Source organism: Haliaeetus leucocephalus, unplaced genomic scaffold, assembly GCF_000737465.1.
Source record: "Haliaeetus leucocephalus isolate CR32 unplaced genomic scaffold, Haliaeetus_leucocephalus-4.0 Scaffold819, whole genome shotgun sequence".
Taxonomy (NCBI): Eukaryota; Metazoa; Chordata; class Aves; order Accipitriformes; family Accipitridae; genus Haliaeetus; species Haliaeetus leucocephalus.
Window position 1 is genome coordinate 3725015 of NW_010973255.1, and position 22308 is coordinate 3747322.

General features: G+C 38.8%; 1 protein-coding gene across 1 annotated transcript; it reads left to right on the plus strand.

The window, feature by feature from the left end:
- Positions 1-354: 354 nt before the first annotated feature.
- Positions 355-21330, plus strand: RMND1 (required for meiotic nuclear division 1 homolog (S. cerevisiae)). Its single transcript, XM_010581895.1, has 12 exons — positions 355-1830; positions 2281-2798; positions 7404-7512; positions 10460-10535; positions 10891-10930; positions 14392-14492; positions 15495-15601; positions 17678-17742; positions 18626-18702; positions 19860-19980; positions 20773-20889; positions 21138-21330. Exons 2-12 carry the CDS (start codon positions 2295-2297, stop codon positions 21168-21170), a joined length of 1350 nt encoding a protein of 449 aa, XP_010580197.1. The 5' UTR covers positions 355-1830; positions 2281-2294; the 3' UTR covers positions 21171-21330.
- The last annotated feature ends 978 nt before the right edge of the window (positions 21331-22308 follow it).

Here is a 22308-nt window from a genome sequence, read left to right on the forward strand (position 1 = left end):
GCGGGGGCCGGAGCGCCTCGGCTACCGCCTCGGACGGGGGCGGAGCTGGCCTCGTTCTTCCTGCGGAGGCGGGGCGCCTTCTCCGCCCGATTGGCCCCCTGTCGGCCCCTTTCCCGCCCTCCCCGGCAGGCAGCCAATAGGAGGGCGGCCGCTCCCCTCTCCCCGCGCATACCTGAGGGGGCGCTCCCGGGGGTAGGGCTGCCGCCGCCATTGTTTCCCTCAGGGGAAGGGAGGGCAGGGGGCCCCGCCGCCGCCGAGCGGGGGCTGGGCAGGAGCGGAGTGTGCCGGTAGCGAGGCGCAGGAGAGCAGCGCCCTGCTGGCGGGGCCTCCAGCACCCGAGGGGGGGCGGAGTGGGCCCGGCTTACTCGTACGTCTTGCTGGCTCTGCCGCAGTAAGCTTGGACTGCCGGCCGGAAAGGCAACGGGCGTGAATAAAGCGTGTCTTGTATTAAAGAGGCGTTGGAAAATAAAGGGTCGATTTGTTTTTGCTGCTCGGAGATGGCGCCCGCTGTCTTGCTGTGGTAGCTCGTTGTCCCGCTTCTTTCTGGGATCGCTCTGTTCCACGCTTCCTGCCTAGGTGCCGCTGCTGTGGCAAACCTGGCGTTAAGGCTCCGCCGTGGAATTTAGTCTCTAGGATCACTGCTTCCTTGTAACTTGCTGTAAGCCCGTACGATTGAAAAATCACCCCTGGGATCACCGTGATTTGAGGCAAGGTTTTGCTGGCTAGGAAGGTGCGGATGTGCCTGGCCTGTGTGAGCCTCTTTCTGCCAGTTACCCCACGCTTCCAGAGACTTCTCCCCTTGCCCTGGCTCTGTACTACCTTGGGTTGCAGTTATTGAGTTTTTCAGCTTTCTTGATTATCCAGAGGTAACGGGCCTTTAAAAAGGTAAATGTGCCTTGCCCTGGGCAGAGCCTTCTGGGTTGCTTTTTAAATACAAGACAAGTTTAAAATGAAATTAATAATTAGTTTATTCTAAGAAGTATGCAAATAACAGGCTTACAAATCAGGCAAAAAGCTACAAGTGAAGAGCATATAAAATTATGCCTAATATCAATTACTTATTGTGTGATAGCCTAAAGGTGTTTAATGTCGTCTTTTTTTTTTGTAGTAGTAGTATTGCGTGCTTCTTTCACCAGAATTAGTGTGCTCCCCTTGTGTTAAGTTATGTCAGGGTGAGGTTTGTTTTATTTCAAGTTGTGTGTGCATTGTGCTAGCATCTAGGTATCCTTGTCAGGATGGAGGGCTTGTTCCAGTCGGCACGCAATTTGTTCCCCCAAGAAAATGCTTATTTGAACTATTACCTTAAATGTATGGGTGGTATTGAAGATCCTTCTTTACACAGTTTTTGAAAAATAGTCTGAAATTGGCAGTTTTTTCAAACTATACAACTTAATGACTTTTTTTTTTCTTGTTAATAACTTGCTGAAGATGGATTTTGTGTCATGAGGGAAATGTTCTTGCTTAATAAAAGCAGATGGGGGCAGGGACTTGACACTGCAATTTTTCAGCAAGTGAAACACACCCACTGAGGTATTCAGTCTACTGCCTGTCAATACTTTTAAAGCTTATTTGATTAGCTCATACAACGTAGCATGAATATAATGAGCTTGCTCTTAGTCTGGAATAACAGAACAAGGACAGTATCGTGTTTCCATCAGCACAGGTAGATCTGCAAGCAGGCCTTGTGGTCCCTCTTGCACCAGTATGTACTAGCAGGATCAAGACCGTAACCTGACTGACTCGGCTCTTGCTCTAGTCAAGACAGATGAACGGAGCTGGATCCGTGCTTGGCTGTTTGCAATACAGCAGTTTCAGCTGATGCTGATCAGTGTGTGTATTCTATAGGTGACATTCCCATACAACCCCATAGTAATCTAATTGTTGTTTTTATTTTGTGTAAAATAATGCTTCACAGAGTCTGATATCCTCTTCAAGGTGTGTGTGCTGGCTCATGAGTAATTTCATCCGTGGGGTTACTGAGAGTGCAGACTGCTACACAGAATGAGCAACAGAGGGAAAAGATGCCTGCTTACATATTGACATAGCAACCAGTTCTACTTTTTCACCATGTGTTGCAAGCACACAGCTCAATAATGTGTTTTGATCTTAATTAGAGTATTTCCATAGTGTTGAAAAAAAGCTGTTTAATCCCACCAGTGTTTATGTGCTTAAAAGTACTAACACATGCAAAACGAGTATGGGTCGCCTTTTAGATAAGGGGAAAATCATATTCTTTCTTTCCAAATGGTTGATGGATGATTTTGTTTGTTTTAAATACAGTTCTGAGGGAAGCAATGAGACTGAAACTTCTGCGCCTTCAGATTAGGTCTTTCCACGCTTTAACAACGATCTGCCAGTGCCAAAGCTTCGATAAAACTGGACGTCTACTATCAAAGCTGGATAATGAAGTTGACAGAACAGCTCACAGAACAGCAAAGTCTTGGAATTTGTACGCTCTGAAAACTGCTTCCTCTTTTTTGACAAGTCGATGCGTGCAAGTCAAGAATTGGCAGTTGCTCCAAGGAAATCTATCGGCTTTGGGAAAAAATGTTTACTATCGGAGTGGGGAGGGTTTTTTTCCATTCTGGAAATGTTTTGGTGTGGCGACAATGGAAAACTACAAGCTCAATACAGAGCATATTAAAAAGCTTAGGAACATCTCATCAAGGTTTTACTCGGTTGTATCAGCTGGTAAAATTATTCCAAAACAGAGTAACCAGCCAGTTAAGAGGCCACTGAAGGCACCAAGGACCAAGCAGCCATCCAGAACTAACCAGCCACTACTGTCAGACATGGAGGTAAAGTAGAAAATTTACAGTCTGTATAACATTAAGGGAACTTCACCAATTTAATTTAGATTCAGATTTGGGTTTAGATAAACATTTTAATGAAATTAACATGGTTTTTTTGGTGAGGAGGATTTAATTATTTATCCTAGTGTGGCCACAAAGAGGTTGGAGCTCTGCAATCCGAAACAAGCTTGATAGAAACTAGTTTGTCTGGTATTTTGAAGATAAAATAGAGACTTACTAGCAATGTGTGAACAGAAGCGGAGGGAAGATAAGTGGAAAGATGAAATCCATTATTAACAACTTTAACCAGTGCTCTCAAATCACATTTAATATTGAGAAACAAAGTCTAGCTTTCAGAATAATTTAACTTTCCCTAGGTATCCTTGCTTGTCCAGTTCTACCCAGTTTTAAGGCTTCACTCAAGCAGAAATCAAGGTGAAAGTAAATAATATAAAGTTTCTATTCAGATTAAGTTTCAGATGGGAAACAGAGGTTCAGATGTAGCCTGTGTTACTTGAGGAAGATTATTCCTTGTGTAGAAATAGCACCTTGACCTCCAGACTCCTAGGTCTATAGGGTAATTGCAGCAACAAACTGTTTTGGATAAAATGAGATATGATTAAGTGAAACAGTGCATACTTGTGGCTGTTTCTCCTTGAGATAGTTCTTTGCAAGCCTTAGTACTAGCCAAGGCAGACCTTAAGCATACTTGAATATAAGATCTCCAACAAAGATTCTGGTGTCAGAAGTGTTACTCTTCAAGAGTTCCAGGGTATTGTTAATAAAGTAGTGTTATTGATGAGACTGAAACAAGTATTGTGCTTTCAGAAATAGCTTCCACATTGCCTTCACATATGTCTATTACATGATCTAATGAACATAAGCACAGAAACTGAAGTTTTAATGCTTGCCTTCTTGTCACTAAGCTTCTGTTTAATATTTTGTATGATGAGCAGGAGTATGCTTTAATGTAACATAAAGGCTCCATTACAGACAGTTTAGTTCCCACTTGTATTTTCCTGTTGCTTTGAAAAAAGAAAAAAGAAATATTAGTCCTGAAACACCATGTAATGTTTCAAGCTTGTTATTCATGCTATGACAATACATTCAGAGGTTGCTTCTTTTTGTTGTTGGGTGAATTGAAGTGACAGGTTTTTTAGTTTCTTGAGGCTTTTAGATGGCAGCATAGAACGCAAACAGTTTCTTTGTTTGACATGTTCATATATGTGTATGCAAGTAATATGCGCTGCTATTTTTACTTTCTTTCATTGTGAAGAAATGGAGAAAATACTCCTGATACACTGAAATAATAATATACTGTCTAAGGAAGCTTCCACGTGGCCAAATGCTGTGCCAGAAATCACACAAACTCAGACCTAACAGAAACATCTTCTATTTTTGAATAAACCCCATAAGGTTTTGTCAGATATATAGCCCCATCTACAGGGGTCTGGACAGGCTGCCACCTTGTCTGCAGGCTGACAGTATTTTGCAATAAGCATTTTTTTTACCTGTTTGTGTATTTCCTTATAGATATGTAGTATAGAGAAATAACTTACAGATGTGGCCGATTTCTGCAAGATGACTAATAGAAGTAGCGCAAATGGAGAATCCTCGAGGTCTTTTTTTTCAGCGTGCCATTGGTTTTCTCTAAATCCTGGTGTCCTGAAAAAGCTGCTCTTGCCTGCACCATGTGGAGGCAACCAAGAGCCCTCTGGTAACGCAGGCCCTATTGCCAGGGCAGTTACCTGGGGGCAGGCCGCTGCGTCCTCTCCTACCTGGTCTGCCCCTTGAGGCAGTAGCTCTAGGTCCACTCCTAAGTTTCTCAGTTAGATGAACCCCGAGGATCTCTGGTGTTTTCTGTCTGGGAGGGCCTGGCAGTTGGCACTTCTTTTGCAGAACAGTCCGTGTATAAGGTCCTTCCCACCCCTCCCCTGCACTGGTCTTCATGTGTTGTTTACAGGCAGAGTGCTGAGCAGCAGCAGTGATAAATGGTTGTAAGACCAGTTTTTCAGGATAGATAGAGGAGTTACTTGAAAGCAGTTAACTGGTTTAGTCAGTCCATCAGTGAGTAGTACCCCTAGTCAGTTTAGTTAACCTCCTAAGGTCTGACTGCATGAAAAGCCTTTGAGCTAATTTTTAATGCTATAGCCATATAGTATAGAAGAAGCTTGAAATTAAAGTAAAGATGTAGTATTTACTACACGTAAGATAAAGACTGATTCCTATGGTGACGTGAGGATTTAAGTTCATCCTACAGGTTTTCTTTCTTAAAAATTTTTGTATGCTTGAAGTGGAAGGGGTGGGCTAAGGAGAATTATGGTTCCGTGAGCCTGTACAGTTGTTGGGGGCGTGATGACATGGAAAATGAGTTGTTGAGGTATTTAGGATGGCTACTTCTAAGGTTAGCTGTTGTGGTACTCTGAATAGAATCCCAATGAAGCCCTGGCTGTAGGCAGAAAGGAGGAGGGTGGTGAGTAGCTGGAGTTTCTTTCTAGCACCAGTACAGATTTTGTATTCTGTTTTTTTGAAGTTTGTAGGTGAAAGTGACATAGCAGAAAGCATGGCATAAAGGTTGATTGGCCAGTTAAGGTGTCTGTTTTAGGATTAGCTGAATTGCTCATTAGCGTATAGATGTTTTGGCTATATCTCCACCAACTGTCATGGGAGCTTAGACATCTAGAGTGCCTGTGGACACATGTATTTTAGGTGTCTTAATCTCAGATTACACCCAATCCAAATGTTTCCCATCAAACAAGATTTTAGTAAAAATTTAAGTGAAACAGTACATTGTAAAAAAAAACCAAACAAACTAGTGCATATCCAAAATGCTATTTCAGGCATGTAGTCTTAGCAGAAAACTTCTGGCTCTAACTAAATTTAAAGTCTTTATGTTGAAACTAAAATTGCAGCAGTAAGACAGAAAGTCTGTCCTGTAGTGCATCTGCCTTGAAATGAACAATAGCACAAGTAATAAACTATGGGAAGCATAGAGCAGGGTAGAGATTTTCAGATTATATACTAGCTGGAAGAAAAGAGTTTGTTCCCTTAACTCTTGACACAAGGGTTTCAAGGCAGAGCATGTGTACTTGTAATAACCAGAGCTTTCTGGAAGAATCTGAAATAAATAATTTGCATTGGCAGTTTAGAGATTGAGAATGGATTTACACAGATGAAATCGTGATAATGCAACTTTGCAAAGGTACTACAGCAAGGAAATTGAAAACGCAGTTCTGTTCCACTGTTAACTCAGCCTCGTAGCAAAGTTGTGGAAATAGGCCTACAAAATTGCACACTGAATATTGTCATTACTTTTAAAGTTTATTTTCTGTTAGTGATCACTGAAATAAGATGATGTGTAAGCATAGCTTTAGAAGTGATAACAGAATGTTAACATTAAAAAAGAAAAGAACTTTTAAATGCGTGATTGTGATTCTGATGACTGGTAACAGGCCCCCCAAGGAGTACAACACCTTTTTAAGCCTTGCTGTTTGATAGCGTATGAGTGCTGCAAGAATATAATTTGGATTTTAAGTTGAAGTATAGTGTGGGTATAAATGCTTGCAGATAAGTACAGTTCTTTTGTTCATTTGTTGTTGGTTACATCCCCATTTGTATTAGTTACAAAAAGCTGGGAAGTGACTGATCCGTAATGAGACACATTGGTTTCTGGATATCTTCCGCTACATTGTACTGAAAAACATTATCACGGGATACATATGGTATCAGAACAAAGAAATCCACTTAAAATGAGTAGTAGAATTTGTAAATCGGTTTACTGTGACTTGTTTGATTCATCAAGAAAATCTTTACAGAGATGATTTTCTGATTTCTTTGCCACACATGAGTCAGTCTCATTGCAATTCAGTATTATTTTTCCAGTTATTTGTTTGAATATGGCATTTTAGTTATTCAAGATTGTGGAATATTGAGACAAACTCTGGCTGTTTTATACTGTTCAACTGTCGTGTCAGTTGAGACCATGTTGTTAGTGCAAGATTCAGCTCAGGGGCACACTGTAGATCTGCAGCACCTACAACAGGCCCAGAAGATCTGCAACTTCCTGTGCTGCGGTGTTGCGGTGGCTCATACCCTGGGAGTTACCTGGGCAGTGAGCTTTGTGCATGGAAGAACATGATGTTTGCAGTTAGAGCTTCTGTTTGATAAGCAGGCTGGGATAGTTGAATTCCATTTACCTTTAAAATATAGATGTTAAAGCTGATACTGGGGGTGTCCCGCTTTTGATTTCAGCAGTCAGCCAAGTATGTCATAAGCTGTAGGATGGGAGAGCAGTAGCAAGTGTGGTTCTACTGTTAAAGCATTTGATTGGCATTCAGGGAAGAAGGGTTCGCTTTGTGGCTCTATCACAGAGTTTTCTGGTGCGACTTACTCATGTCACCTGGTTTGATATCAGTCTGGGATTTGCCTTCCCACTTAACAGGGAGCAAGTAATCTCATTAGTATTTGTACACCAGGTGGACAGCATGGCAATGATATCGTAGAAAAGAGTGAATAAAAGTCACTCTCATGATAAATTTGAGGCAAACGGTTGTCTTACGAACATCTTGCTTCAGCCTTACCCTAACTCAAATCTTTATTCCTTTGGCACAGAATCTGATGCAGTGCACAGCCTTTGCAACAGCAGATGAATATCATCTTGGTAATCTGTGTCATGACCTGACTTCACATGGATATGTTGAAATAACAAGTTTGCCTAGAGGTAGATTTTTGAAACATATTAAAAGCAATGTTGTATTTTGGGAAATGAAATATGGGTGAGGTATATAATTTTTATAACTTTATGTATTCTTATTCTGCTTAATACCCTGGAATATATCATACTGCCTATAAAAAATATTGCTTTGCTTTAAAATACCATGTGCCTAAAAAAGCCACAACTAAACCTTTCAGAATAGCAATATAACCAGCAGTTGCTGTTACCCTATGGTAATTTTCCCAAAATTACAATTACACTAAAAGTATTGAAAAATTAGATGCATGCAGGAAAAGTAAATTTGAAAATTTTCTGATACAAAGAATTTCTATAGGAATTTGCTAACTGAAAAAATTCTGAAAGTTTTCTTTATTTTAATTAATCTTTCAGTAATGTGATACCGTAATGCTTCAGCTGTCAAAACAATTTTGTAATTTGGAGTGCTGCATCTTCCCAAACCCACATTTCTATTAATGTAAATCACTGAGGGTTGGAGAGGAAGGCATGCAAGAGAGTATCTTGCTGACTAAGTGAAATGAAAAAGATACACACATAAATGCCTAGTTCTAGTAAAGAGAATGCAGCCGATACTTTTTTTTCATTGGGCCAAATATATCCTAGCAATTGTTGAATGCTTCACTTAGCTAGGCTTCAGCAAAGTAATTGCTTCTGGTTTCCATACAGTTATCTCTGAAGACTTGGGAAAGTATGGCTTGGAAATAGCTGCAGTATACTACAAGAGAAAAACAAATGGAGCTTTTTATAGCTTAAGGAACCTTATGCCCTAGAACAGCTGTGATTTTCATATGTTGGCAGTAGAATGCTTTTTTTTTTTTTTCTTTGAATGAACAGATTATATGAAGCTAAGAGAATGACAAATAGTGTTTATGAGCATTTCAGTAAAGGTTATCAAATATCTGGCTGCCTCTCAAACACTTAGTAATCCAAGTGCAATAGTACTCCAGTGGGTCTCTTTCAAACATGAGATTTACTATGATTGTCTTGCTCAGAAAGATGAACATGGAAAGACAAGGTGCTGTAGAGTGTAGGCTTCATGTTCCTTTGTAGTTTCTTTGTATTAAAACCAACACTGGTTTCACAGCTTTGGGATAGAAACTTTGTATAAACAATCTCCAACACAACTGTGAATTTTTGTAAGGCAAATGTTGCTGGTGCTGGTGTTTTACCCTGGGAGTTTGGGTCTTCCCAGTTCTTTCATTTCTTCATGGTGTGTTTTTGACTCCTCACAATAAATACACTGTTTATCAAAAGTTTGGAGGAAGTAATGATGAAAGGATGTTGGATTGTGCCAGTAGATCTGATGTCTTCTGGTGGTTGGCTTGTATATGTAGCAGTGGTTGGTTACCAACTCAAAAGATCGACTCTTGGAAAATCAAAAAATATTAGCACATAGAAATCTAAATCAGCAATTATTGTGTGGATTTGTTGCTTTGTAGTGTTCTTCCTAAGCATTATTCTTGGTTTTGACCTCTTTAAAAACATTTTAGAGGCAGATCCTGTACCTCCGCTTACAATGGACCAGATTCTCTTCAATTGTGTATGTTTTGGCTGGAGTGGATAAAGATAAGGGTGATATTTGAAAAGGCAAATGAGAAAATGCAAACAAATGTTTCTTCCGTGGTGAACTCAGACTTCACACCTAAAATTTGTTCTAGTGATTCAGCAAATCATATGTTTCTGAACTGGAATAGCAAGTGCAAGAAAAGTCTTTAAAGAGTTCATACAGATTCGTGTGGTCTCAATTTGGGTATTAGCAAAAGTATATCCGATTCATCTCTCTCTGCTGCCTTAGTCTACCTGGCCTCTATGGCTTGAGCAGTAAAGCAGAGAGTGGAATTTGTACACAGGCTGAAACTGATGCCTTGTCACTTGACTTGTGATCTTTTTGCACCAACATAGGGTTGAACTTTTTAAGGCTTAGGTGTTAGGCCCTGCAAATTCCTCTTTGTAGAGTCTCACTTTATAGTAGAAGTAGGGGGTTTTGCTGATCTAGCTCCACTAGTTCTGCAACAAAATGAGTCATGCTGGAAAGTAACCTTTTTTTTTGTTAAAACCACATCAGGACTTCTAAAACTTTATCTATATTAGCGAGTAGTAGTACAGTGGAGCAGACCCATAGGGGTAAAAAGCAAAACGCTGTTCTGAGAACCCAGCATTCACATTTTGTAAGTTTTGGGGCATTCTACTTACACTAGCTCAAGTCTGGTCCTTTGTAACAAATGCCCGTTAGTGGTTGGAGTACCACAGGTGCATTCTTGGAGCTCCTCTTTGACTTTAATTTAATGCAAAAAAAAAAAAAAAAAAAAAAAAAGGGAGCTTGTGTACTCTGACACTGTTCTGCAGTGCACATCAGAAGCGTGGTAGATGAGGGTGGCTGGAAGATTTGTTTCAAAAGCATGATTCTGATCCAAAAGGAAGATGCAGGTGTACCCTTTCCTTTCTTGGGGGTACGCTCTTTCAAGTTTCTGACTGTCAAAGCAGTCAGTGCAATTTGAGTGCAGATTAGTCCCTTACTATATAGAAAAGAGAAAGATATTCTGGGCAAGCAGATTTAAATGGTAATTTCTCTGCAGTTGTGGGCAACTTCAGTCACTTTACGTGTCCATGTCTATAATCTGTTCCTGGTTATTTACTATGCCCTGCATCAGTTTTCCCTTAAGTCTTTTGTTCTTCAAAACTGTTACATTTCATTAACTAAAGATTCCAGTGAAGTTCAGCATAGCAGCTGAGTCTCTCTAGAGTGTGATGTTTCAGAGCAGCAGTGTAGTTTGATACTGTAGTTGTTTCCTGACAAGCATTTCCATCAGAAAAATAAAATATGGGACTGGCTGATGTGTTAGCATGTAACTGTTAAACTGGAATTATATGCCTATAGCTATCATGTATAGAAGTTTGACTAATTCTTCAACTTTTTTCATTTATTTCAAACTAGATGCTGCAAACGTTTTAGTGATTGGTACTGAGAAATCTGCAAAAGAAGATGATCCTGGCATGATTTTTTTCTTCAGGTAAGCTATAAATCATGCCCAAAACATTATTGTATTAATAGCAATGGCGTAACAGAAGTAGTGCAGCTTCCTAGATCGTTGCATCATATTATCTCATGAAACTCAAGGAATAACTGTTCAATCAGAATCATTAAAAAAAAAAAATCAGAATTATTTAAATGGTTAAAAAATAACTTACCTTCTCCTGTTTTTTGACTAAAGTACAGCTAAAAAGCAACTATTATGTAGGTTTTGTGGAGATAGTATTAAGTTTCTTGATTCACAATGACAAAAATTGTCACTGTACAATTTGAGTATTGCATTGAAATACATTTAAACAGTATAATTACACTTCAGTTTTTCCTTGAATTCACAGGGAAGGGGCTGTTGTGTTTTGGAATGTGGAAGAGAAAAGTGTAAGTAAAGCAAAACTGTTTGTTAAGACTTCATAAGCAGATGTTTTGTCAGTCCCACAAAGCTCAGCGTGCTTGGGCATTGTTTGGGAGCTTGGATCTTTCCATGAAGGAAAAGGACTGATCTTCTAATGAGTGGAGGTGCTTGCCTCCTGCTGCCCTGAAGTGTGTGGATTGCTGATAGATCACCTTTGAAACTTGACTTTCTGCATAAAATGAGCAAATATATGTGTAGCACACAGAGTGGATAACATTTTCTGCTTAAAGCCAGAAATCTGAAACCTTAATCTAGTGAGATTGACAAAAGGAAAATTCTTTCAGCTCTATGTCCTGAAGTAGATCAGAAAAATCAACCTGTGAATGGTTGTTTGAAAGGCACTAATGTAACAGAAAATGTGTTAGAAGAAAAGGATCATTCTATTCTATTTAAGTTAAAACTATTCAAAACTTATGTTTGGATAACTTTGAAAGAGACAAAATTTGTAAGCAACTTTTTAGTATTGTTTTGTGTTTCTACCAGTTAGCAATTTTCCTGAAGGAAGATTTTTATTAGCTGGTATAATTGTTAAAATACGTTGATATTGGAATGACATGCCCCTTATGATAATTTGGTGCTCTTTGCTGACCAAGAGGGGTATGCCACAGGCATATCTATTTTTATGAATAAATTTAAAGTTCTTTAAATTTTTTAATATAATATATTGGGTTTTATTACTGTAGTTAAATAAAACTCTATTCTAGATACAAAGAGGAAAGTATCGATCTTACCTGTAGGCAGAGTATGTGAAATTAAATGGTGTATTAAATAGATGAGTCTGAGATGCACAGAAGTTCACAGGAGGATTTTCAAGGTAAATGAAAACACAGAGCAGTTGTTTCCAGATGTGAACAATTTCTGGATTCAAGTTCACTTTTTCTGTTTCAGACCTGAAATGTTCCTGATTTCCTGTCTGGTTTGGGGGGGTTCAGTATATCAGCCGGCCTACAAAAAGATACTAGTTCTCCCTTCAAACCTTGCCTGTAGCACACTTAGGATGCTATGGCTGTAACTACGCTACTGATTCACAGGTATTACTGAAGACTAGCTGACATAACTCCTGTTGATTTTTATGAGTTGGGCATCACTACCCACTGGAGTACTGTGAAAAATCTGGTTTTGTTGTACATGCTTAAGTACCTTTGAAAAATTGATACCACGTTTTTCTTGTCAGTACTAGTAACTTTAGTTGGTCCCTTGCTAGCTTTATATATAAAAGAAGAGGAAGACTGCCTCTTTCTGCTTATTGAAATTATAGTAAAAATTTTAACTTCCAAACAACTTGCTCAAATAGACGAGGTATTTTTATGCACATGTTTAATGAACTGAAACAAACAAACAAAAAACAAACTGGTCTGTAGAACAGAAACTGAAAGTAATTCAGTAAAACAGAAGGTAGGGAATCACTGTGAATGGACAAAATTGCTTTTTAAAAGTACTCCAGAATGACTATTAGGAGAAGAAAAACTATTTAAAACTAATGTACACTTAAGAAGTAATAACTACAGACTGATCATGAATAGAAATTTAAAATGTTAAATACCATTTTCAAGTACTTGAGTAGGGAGATCATGCAACAGCTTTACCACCAAAAATAGCAAGGGCAAAAAGCAAAACTAGCTTTGAGGTGGAGTCTCATCTGTTTTTTTAAAAGGAAATTGTGTGACGTGATTGCCTGTAATGGCAAGAGTTTGCATTTAGTGAATCCAGAACATCTCTTCTCATTAAATATACTGTGTCAGAGGTAGTCCCTTCCATAAAATTACACGGGGCTTAGAAGAAACTCAGATCAGTCAGTGGAAGCCTTTGTATTACTCTGACTACATAAAAGAAAGCTGCCACTGAAATACAATTTGTCATTATCCAGACCAATGGAAGAACTTTGGAAGTATGCACATTACAAGACCTATGAATTTCACAGAATCGGCTATGGTCTGTAAAGCTTTGTTAAATCTTGCTCTGTACTGGCCCTGGGAAGCCTGAGCTGGTTGTAGTTCTGGAAGGGACTGTTAGTCTATTAACAGCATAATTATTACTGTATTACTAATGACTTCACAAAGCCAGCTAGAGCACTTGGATGCAAGTGAACGCACTCTTGAAGTCTGGCATGCTACATTATGGACCGGCTATTACCTCTGGTGTTGTTTTAGCAGCGTTTGCCTTGCTGTACTGTCCCTGGACACAGCATACCTGGTTGGCCGAGCTGACTGGCCTAACAGCAGACAATTCCTTGCTTAAAAAATGAAAATAATTTTTCATGCCCTTTTTTACCACAAGACTTGGAATATATGGCAAGTACTAGTCATGCTAATACTAAATTCAGGATTATGAAACAAGCAGTTGTAGCTGTAGGGTTGGGGGCTTTTTAGTGAAAAATGTTATCGTGTCTTACATAGATACTTTCACCAAAATTCTTGAAAGCAATGAAGAAAGCTAGCACTGCAAAGAAAATCCCTCTTGCAGGTGATCCAACAGATTTTTTATTTACTAGTATACAGTTTTGCACTAAAAGATTAACTGTTATTTTGAAGAGAGTGTTTTAAGTATGTGGTCCACTTAGTGGAAGATTTACCTCTTTACAGAATTTAGGCATCAAAAGTGTATTGGGTTTTTTTTTATTTGCTGTTGTGTAGCTAAATGCCTTTTAAAAACCTGTAGGTGACTGGGTTTTTTAGTTCAGAATTTGTTCTAATTGCAGAATGATTTTTATGAGGGGAGCCTTGTAGCACGTAGGATCCCTCATCCTTGTTCCTTTCTAAGGCAGATGTCAGAGGAGAAAGTTTTGTAAGAGAAAAGGGCTCTTTCTTACTGCATCAGGTTTTAGTGTGCTTGAGAATAAAATGACAATGAGATTACTTCTGCAAGTAAAATTGCACATTTAACTGTTTACAGGGTTGAATGTGGGCAGCTGAAACCATTTTTACAGATTTCTGTGGTGATAAAGGATTTCTGTAATATAACCCAACCTCTGGTAGCCAAAACAAAACTATTGATTTTAGCAGCAAACTAGTAATTTTGGCAGAAACAGCCACCTGATGTACTTATCCTAAAGATTCATTCCCACAATCAGACATCTGCCAAAATCTTGTACAGCACATTGTTTAGTACTGAATACATCCGCATTGTCTTTACTGCTGCTGTGGTTAATCCTTACCCTGTTTTATATATGCAGACATTAAGTGACATTTTAGTCTTCACAGATTCCGTGCAGTTGTTCATAGCCATAAATTCTTCCACACAGCTACAGATAGCTTCAGAAGTAAACTGTGTTAATAATCACTTCATTACTTAGCACACCTGTTCATTGTTACTTAAATAACTTCAGCATGAAAGTTGCATTCATCAACCTATTATATGCGAGGTCTTTGTAGAGTGATAGTATACTGCATGGTAACTGTTCCTGTGTGTGCAATTATCTTTTTCTTAGATGAAGAATGTCATGCGAGTGTTAGAACAGCATGAAATTCAGCCATATGAAGTTGCACTAGTCCATTGGGAGAATGAAGAGATGAACTATAGAATAGGAGAGTAAGTATCTTCAGGCACTCTTTATATAAAAGCTGATAGATACCTAAAACAAATTCAAGCGAAAACAACTAGTAAAAATATGCTTGTCCTTACTCTTTTTTCAAATGAGTAAAATAAAGGAGAAAACAGTAAATCAAAATTGACAAATTTTGCTGTATTGCTAAACCTGCAAGTAATGGCCTTTGTGACTTCGTTATGCAGTAGACTTTGTAAATTATGAAGGTCCATGCCCACACAACTGACTATGTTCTTCAGCAATCCCAAACAGAAACCATTATGATCTTTACAGAAGTATTTCTCCAAGTAAATTATTATATAAATTATCTGTAGTTTTCCAGCAGCACCAAAAAACAACTCCTGTGTCCTACACAGGACAGTGTAACACTAGGAGCTAAGCTAATGAGGTTGAGCTTATTTAAGGTAACCTGGTAAGAGGACAGGTTTTCCTTTTTGGTTTTTTTTTCCTAGCCATTTGAAAACAGCATGTACTATCCAGTTGTGTAATTTGTGATTCCAGACATATTCCATTGTGTTTATGCAAGTTCATAGTGAGATTGACACAATAAATTGAATGACTCTCATGCCCCCTTTTCTTTGCTCCTGGCCCCCTGTGCAACAGAGGGTTCAGGGAAAGTAACATCATAGCAGGGAGGGAGTGATGTTGATAAAAGAAGAAAAGAAAAACAGAAATGGATAATACAGGAGATAGTGAGCAGGAGAGAGGCCAGCATCCTGCTTACTCTGAACTATCTATGTGTATATAGTAATGCTGTAGTTACCATCATTTCTTGCTGCAGTTTCATTTAAACCTAGAAAATTTGGTCATAATATTAGTCTTAGACTGAGGAACTAATTTTCAGTGATTTGTTTTGGTTATTGTCAGGTTGGACATGAGTAAAATGCAAGGACAGGGATGATGTCCATATAGATATGGTATACTTTATATAAATAACCTTTGCTGGTGGCATAGTCAATGAAGATGCTTCAATCCTGTTTTAACAGAGGTCAGTCAAAGCTTCATAAAGGAGAAATCTTGTTAAATTCTGAGCTGGATAGTGATGAAGTTGTTCTGCAGAAATTTGCCTTTTCAAATGCCCTTTGTCTTTCTGGTAAGTTAATATTGTTGGTAATTTCAGCCTATGCTACAGATTTTGTGAAATGTCACTATAAGTGGGACCTGTACAGTGACAGGTTGGAGAAGACTCGGTGTCTGGTTTAGGTAAACTGTGTAAAGATTGATTGTGCTTCAGTGGGTGGATTCGTTTTCAAAGCTTTTACCTTGTTTTCTGTGAATTTGAATTACCTCATTCAATGTAAATCATCCCAAAGATTATCAAAGCACATTAAGAAACATACTTTGCAAAAGATACACATTCTACTGAGCATCCTGTTCCCCACCCTTGAGAACTATTCTAGGATAGCAAGAAGTGTAGAGTCCAGTAGTAGAAACCTGTCAGTAATCTTAGGTAATTCATCCTGACATCATTTCCTCTAACAAAAAAAGCTAGATGCCAGCTAAAGAAGTAATGTAGAGCAGTGATTCCCAGCTGGGAAGGTGTACCAGTATCAAAGGTGCAGACCAGAGTCACAAATAATGTTTTCCAGGCTTATTAGCCATGGCAGGAGACAGCAGGAGGCACTGGGAAGAAGTCAGGCTCAGCAGTGGTGCTGCTGCTTGAGGCAATACACCTCTCTGCTGCTTCAGACCTCGAATTAGGTAGGAAGTGGGAGTAGAAGCTAGCAGCAGTAAGGCTGTCCTCAGAAAGACCTTTAAAGGACGTCTGGTCTGTCTACCCCTACTGCTTTTAGGGTAAATTACAGGATTCCTGTAGTATTTGGGGAATTGCACCTTCAAACAGAAGAGACATCAAGAAACAGAATGCATGTTTTTGAAGTGATATACCATTTGATGAAGGAGTACAGCATAACTAAATGGCTCTTGACTGTTAAAGAAAGAACTATTGAGGAAAAAAAGCCTTTCATTCCCTGTAGTTTTCCTATTCATAAAGCCACTGCATGGAAGCGTAGTGCCACATATAATGGAGCAAGCGATTTATTCCCAGGACATAATTGGTACCAATTTATGTTAGTGGGAGACATCCACATCATAAAGGAAAACAGTTCAATAATGTTTAATAAAAATGAAGGATGCAAGTATAGTCCAAGTCAAATTTATGACACAGCAGAAACCAACCTCTGTCAAATAATCGGTAATAGCTGAAATGCCTATTGGCTTTTTTTCAGGGGCTAAATTAAATGTCATTTAAGTCACTGACTTGGATTAGGCCTCTGTATTCAAAAGATGAGTGTGAAGGATGCTCGGCATTGGATTTACTGTCAGCGTCCTGCCTAGATGATACTATCAGTTACTACCATGAAAGAGTTCATTTTGACAATTACATCTTCCCTGATTAATTCTTTGGAGTGAATAGGGTTAATTTTTGATCTGTTGTTACTTCATTCTTGTTGGGGAATCTGCAGACTAAAGAACAAAGGCATGACTTTTGTCATCTTCCTGTAGAAACATCTTTCCAGGCTCAAGCTGAGGCATAGTAGAATTTGTGTTGCCATTGCCTGTGCTGAACAGCTTCCATAGAAGAGAAGTTATATCTTCAGTGAACAGTATATTCACCTAAAAACAAAATGGGAGATTGCTTAAGTTTGAATTTAGCTTAAACAAGTACAGGTGGTGTGTCTGTGCAAGCTAACTCTCCATGGCTTGAGCGTGCTGCATCAAATACTGGACAAATGGAGAATGAGAGTTCTGCAGGATGCTAGAAATGCAGTGGAGACTCTTGAGCAGCACCACATGAAATCAGCCTGACTCCAGCACGGCTCATTATCTCCAGCCTCCTTGGAAGGTAGCTCGCAAAGGCTTTGTACATACAGCAGAGCACTCACACAACTTCTGAGCTGAAGCAAAAACTCTCCTGGATCTGAACTGATCATTTGGAGAAGAGAGCTGTGCTCAAGGTGGCTCTGCATGCAGAGTTGTGTCAGTGCCCAACCCAGACTTGTCCATAGGTGTATGAACACTGATGGTATAATACTAACGGTAACTTGCTGCAAATAATGTTTGTATGTATCAACATGTCTTGAAGCAGCATGTTGGCAGATTTAAAGTTACGATTACTGGAAAGCATATATACGTCTCACAGTGTCCTGCTCTGTCACCTCTGTTGCAGTAAAGCTGGCTATTTGGGAATCATTATTGGATAACTTCGTGGAATCTATCCAGTCAATTCCTGAGGTGAGGTCTTGTTTGTACCTCTCCCCTCCTTTTCTCTTGTGCTTTGTAAAAGATCAGGCCAGATACAGCTGAGCATATGAAAAAAGCAATTGAATGCTTAACACGTTTGATGGTAAAGCCATCAACATAGAGAAGCTCAGAATACCCGCAAAGCGGTGGGACAAGAAATCGTCAGTCTTTAAAGGGTTGGGAGTGGGGTTCTGCCTTGGAATGTTTCTCATGTTGTGCCACTGTCACCTGCCACTGTTGAACGTGTACATGTAACAGGACAAGCGGCATTCAAAAACCTGCCACAGTGTGTGGTAGCTTGGGTCTGAAAGTAATGTGCTTTAACATGAAGAGTTTGGGTGAGTTACTTAAACCACAGTTTTTCGTGAGACTTAATTAAAGTACAAAGCGCCTATGATGTAACACAAAAATGAAATTCCTAGGGTTCAAAAAAGAAAACATAATTTTTAGTATTTTTTTATGAAGGAAATAAATGGTAATACATTGTTTGTTGTAAGTAAAAAGTCTATAAAAAGGCTAAGTAGTAGCAAGGTAAAAGAATGCTGTCATGTCTTAAAAATAACAATAGTAGGAAGAAAAAACAAATGATCTCTTGTTCAGGAAATCATTCATAGAAAATGCTCCAGGATTTTGTACAGATACTGATGTCATACTCAGTGATTTATTGAAAAAAAACCTGGATGAAGAGTTGCATGGTGATATTCTTACAAAGCTAGATAAGCAAACCACTAAGCAAACAAAACTCAAATGTTAATAAGTATGATATGCATTCAGATTTTCACTCATATACATACTTCAGGCTGTAAAACTCAAGACTTCTTAACTACTAGTACATTCTACTTGATCAAGCGGTGAACAACTTGTTACTTTGCAGATACTGAAGTCACGAAGGAAGGTAAAACTGTCTCATGCAGATGTAATGCAGAAAATTGGAGAACTCTTCGCGTTAAGGTAACTTTTTTGGTTACACCAAAGACATTGTGTTACACAGAACTTAAAAATTAAGTTCTGCACGATACAAAGACCAGAATACACACGAAACACAGTGGGGTGGGGTGGGGGAATTCCTTCAACCTTCTTTTGGCTGGAGACTGCGTGTGCTGTTTATGTTAGAGGACCTGCTGGCTCACCACTCACTACGGCATCTCAACTATAGACAGGCATTAAGCAGCATATTGTAAATGCCCAAATTCCACACCCTTTTCCCTCCCTGGGTCCAGCAACGCAGGTCTCATAACCAGTAATTATAGTAGATACTAGAGTGTGCAGAGGACGCCAGGAGGAAGGACGGGGTAGGTAGAACTGTTAACTACAGCCTAGAGTTAGTAAAATTTTTCTGTAAGTTCTGTTCTTCCCCTGACTTACTCAGAAACCACTGCTACACTGTAAGAATTTAATGGGTTTTTTTCCCCTCTGAAGTGAGATTTGGCCGTTGAGAATACAGAGCATTACACACTCTTTTACAAAAAAAACCTCAAAATCAGTGAAGAAAGAGGTAAATTAAAAAAGCAATTCCTATTTGAAACATTGGATTTTATATCCCTACTTGAAGGACTGTTCAGTAATGAACAATGATGTTCTAAGTGTCCAAAGATTTATATGAGAAGTAGGTGGAGGGCAGGAGATTTTAGCTCTTAGCCTTTATAATGTTGAGGCAATAGCCTGGTTCAGCAAGGTGTGCTGTGCTCACATACCCACCATGTCAGTGTCAGTACCAGTCACACTTAAGAGTTCTGAGATATAAACAAGCTGTTAAGCAGCTCCTCAGTAACTTTAATCCACGTACCACTTCAGTGAGCTACTAGCATAGTCAAGGACTTCTCTGCAGATACCAAAAGTTAAGGTGACAAGTTGAGGAGGCAATGTTGCCATAAGGCAAAAGTCATTTATGCTCAAAACTGTTCCACAGTACAGTATTCTCAGAAAAGTTTCAGGAGATGTGACCGATTTTAAACAATCACTTGTATTTTTACTATGAAAGGAGATTCTTTTCATATTTTACTTAAAATTACAGGAAAATTTTCCTGTTTCTTTTAAATGCTATGTAAATATTTGCTCCTGTATTCACCAAAAGAAAGTTTGACTACTGTAGTACCCATTCTTTTTAGGCACCGTATAAATCTGAGTTCAGACCTGCTAATAACACCTGACTTCTACTGGGATAGAGAAAAACTGGAAGAGCTTTATGACAAGACTTGTCAGTTTCTTAACATTAATCGCAGAGTTAAGGTATGTGTCTTACTGTTAGGAGAATTTTCCACACTCAGATCAGCTGTCTGTCTTTGGCTCAGCAGGGTTACAGACTGCTCCATGAATGTCTTCTTTTAATTGTAGAAACTGATTAAAGAATAATAGGATCCTATACGATATCCCCTTTTCCATGTGTTTGTAACCCACTCACATGTTTTACCCAGTTTAGGTTAACAACCCTGCCTCAAATCAATGGATTGTGTATTTCCTGAGCCACTAAATTAGGTGTTACATGGTTGTAAGAAGAGGATGTTTAATTCTTGTTCTGAAATGTGTGCAAGAAAACAAGTTAAAAACTGAGATGTGAAGCCGTCTTCTTACTGACATGACCAGTCAGGTCAGTTCATTGAAGGGGGACATAATGCTTGCTGCTGAACCAGAATGAGGAGCACAAAAACTACCTCTTCTGGTGGTTCAGCAACCTTCAATATTTAGTTACTTTTGAGGCATTCCAGTAAGCTGTAAATTCTTTTTCTTGTGCCTGTTTTCACAAGTAGATAGCACCCGGAAGCAGTTTAATACCTGTAGATGCATTATCTAAATTTCAATTATTTTTGTGAACCTATTGAAAAAACAGACTCATTTATATTGAAACTTCTGTCACTTGCTCATGTTGCCTTACAGGACTTTCTGTTCTTTTCTTTCACAGACAAGTGTTAACACCTCTCTAGTTCTGGTCAGTGAACCCTTCTGTGGACTGTGTTCCTTTATTTAGTGATCTTGTTCCACTTACAGAATCCAGATTTGCCATATATTTGGAATCTCTTGCAGGTAATGAATGAAAAGCTTCAGCACTGCATGGAGCTGACAGACCTAATGCGAAATCACCTGAATGAAAAGCACGCTCTACGCCTCGAGTGGATGATAGTAATACTCATCACCATAGAGGTTGGTGGGGTTTTTTTCCACTATCACACTGAAAATGTAATAACAAGTTCAATTTATATATATCATAATTTGAGAATCAAGATTATTTTATTAATGTACTGTACAAGTGGATTAGTCTTCAGTTCTTTGCAAGTAACTTGTGAATTACAGCCATAGTTATTTTTCAGATTACTCGTTTACAGTGTAAGCTGTTTTAAGGATCATTAAATCAAATAAAAATTCCTATCAACATGTTTGCTATTCCACAGGTTCTGTTTGAACTTGCAAGGGTAGTTTTCTGATGACAGAAGAAACTCAGGAAGAAGAAAACTGACAAAACCATAAAGACCACATGGCCCGGAAAATTCCTGTCTACCTTATGCTTCTGGAAAATAGTGGAATTGTGTCTCTTGATAAATATGTACATCTTCTACTCAAATTAAAAAAAAAAAAAAAAAATCTGTCTCTGAACATTATTCCCAACTGCTGTACTAGTGATGTTAGAGAAGTCTTAATCTATAGATGTGGTAGTGTAAAGCTGAGATACTAATGACACATTTGCAGGGGAAGTTTTCTAGTGAGTAGGCCTGGATGCATGCAGAGATTTAGCTTTTTCTTCTTAATAAGCAAGGACAGAAGGCTGGATCCTTTCTGTGCTGACTGTATGTATTTGGTGAAGGACTCCGCTGCCTTGTCGCCCTCACAGTTAAAAGGACACTGAGTACTTAGCTACTTCATGCATTTCTGACTGATTATGAAATTTTCCTCAGCTCCTTCTTGGATAGCTGCAACACTGTCCCAAGCTTGGAAACAGCACTACTATGTGTTCTTCTCAAGTTACCTGGCATGATTTTAATATACCCGGCAGGTATATTTGATGTTATGTTCTACCCCATCACAAAAGGGTATTTACATACTTGTACAGGAATACATTTATTTAGAAGGTATTTATATGAAAGGGGAACTAGTTGAACTTTATCTGAGGTCACAGGAAGCTGTAGCAGAATGATGAATCAACGTAAGAGTCACAAAATTTCTCTATTACTAGACTGTCCACCTTATCATCTTACCTGATTCTTATCAGTACAAGTTGCAAGCAGTGAATTAGCATAGGGTGAGATGTCTTAATTATCCTCTAAGGTAAAAGTGTGGGTTGCTTTTTTTTTCTTAAATCTATTCCTACTCTACAGGTCTGTAGATGGCTATCTCCAGAATGTTATCACTTACCCTTATGAGAGGATGAGGGGATTTTTTTTTTCCCCAGCAACTTCTCTTTCTAAATGTGTTTTCAGGAACTACTATACAGCCACTATTTTATCACCTTTTTCAAAGTCAGGTCAGTCCAGTGTATTGCTTCAGGAACGTAACCCAAGAATTTTGTTAAAAGCTCCTGAAACATCATTAGCGAGCCATGATGACTTAAGTTCAGGCTAGAAGCAC

What these genes read in the sequence shown, in the direction of transcription:
- RMND1 (XM_010581895.1), top strand. Translation starts at nt 2,295, where the DNA reads ATGAGACTGAAACTTCTGCGCCTTCAGATTAGGTCTTTCCACGCTTTA. An exon ending in GGCATGATTTTTTTCTTCAG is followed by an intron (nt 10,536 to 10,890) that starts GTAAGCTATAAA and finishes TTGAATTCACAG; the next exon opens with GGAAGGGGCTGTTGTGTTTT. An exon ending in ACATTAATCGCAGAGTTAAG is followed by an intron (nt 19,981 to 20,772) that starts GTATGTGTCTTA and finishes AATCTCTTGCAG; the next exon opens with GTAATGAATGAAAAGCTTCA.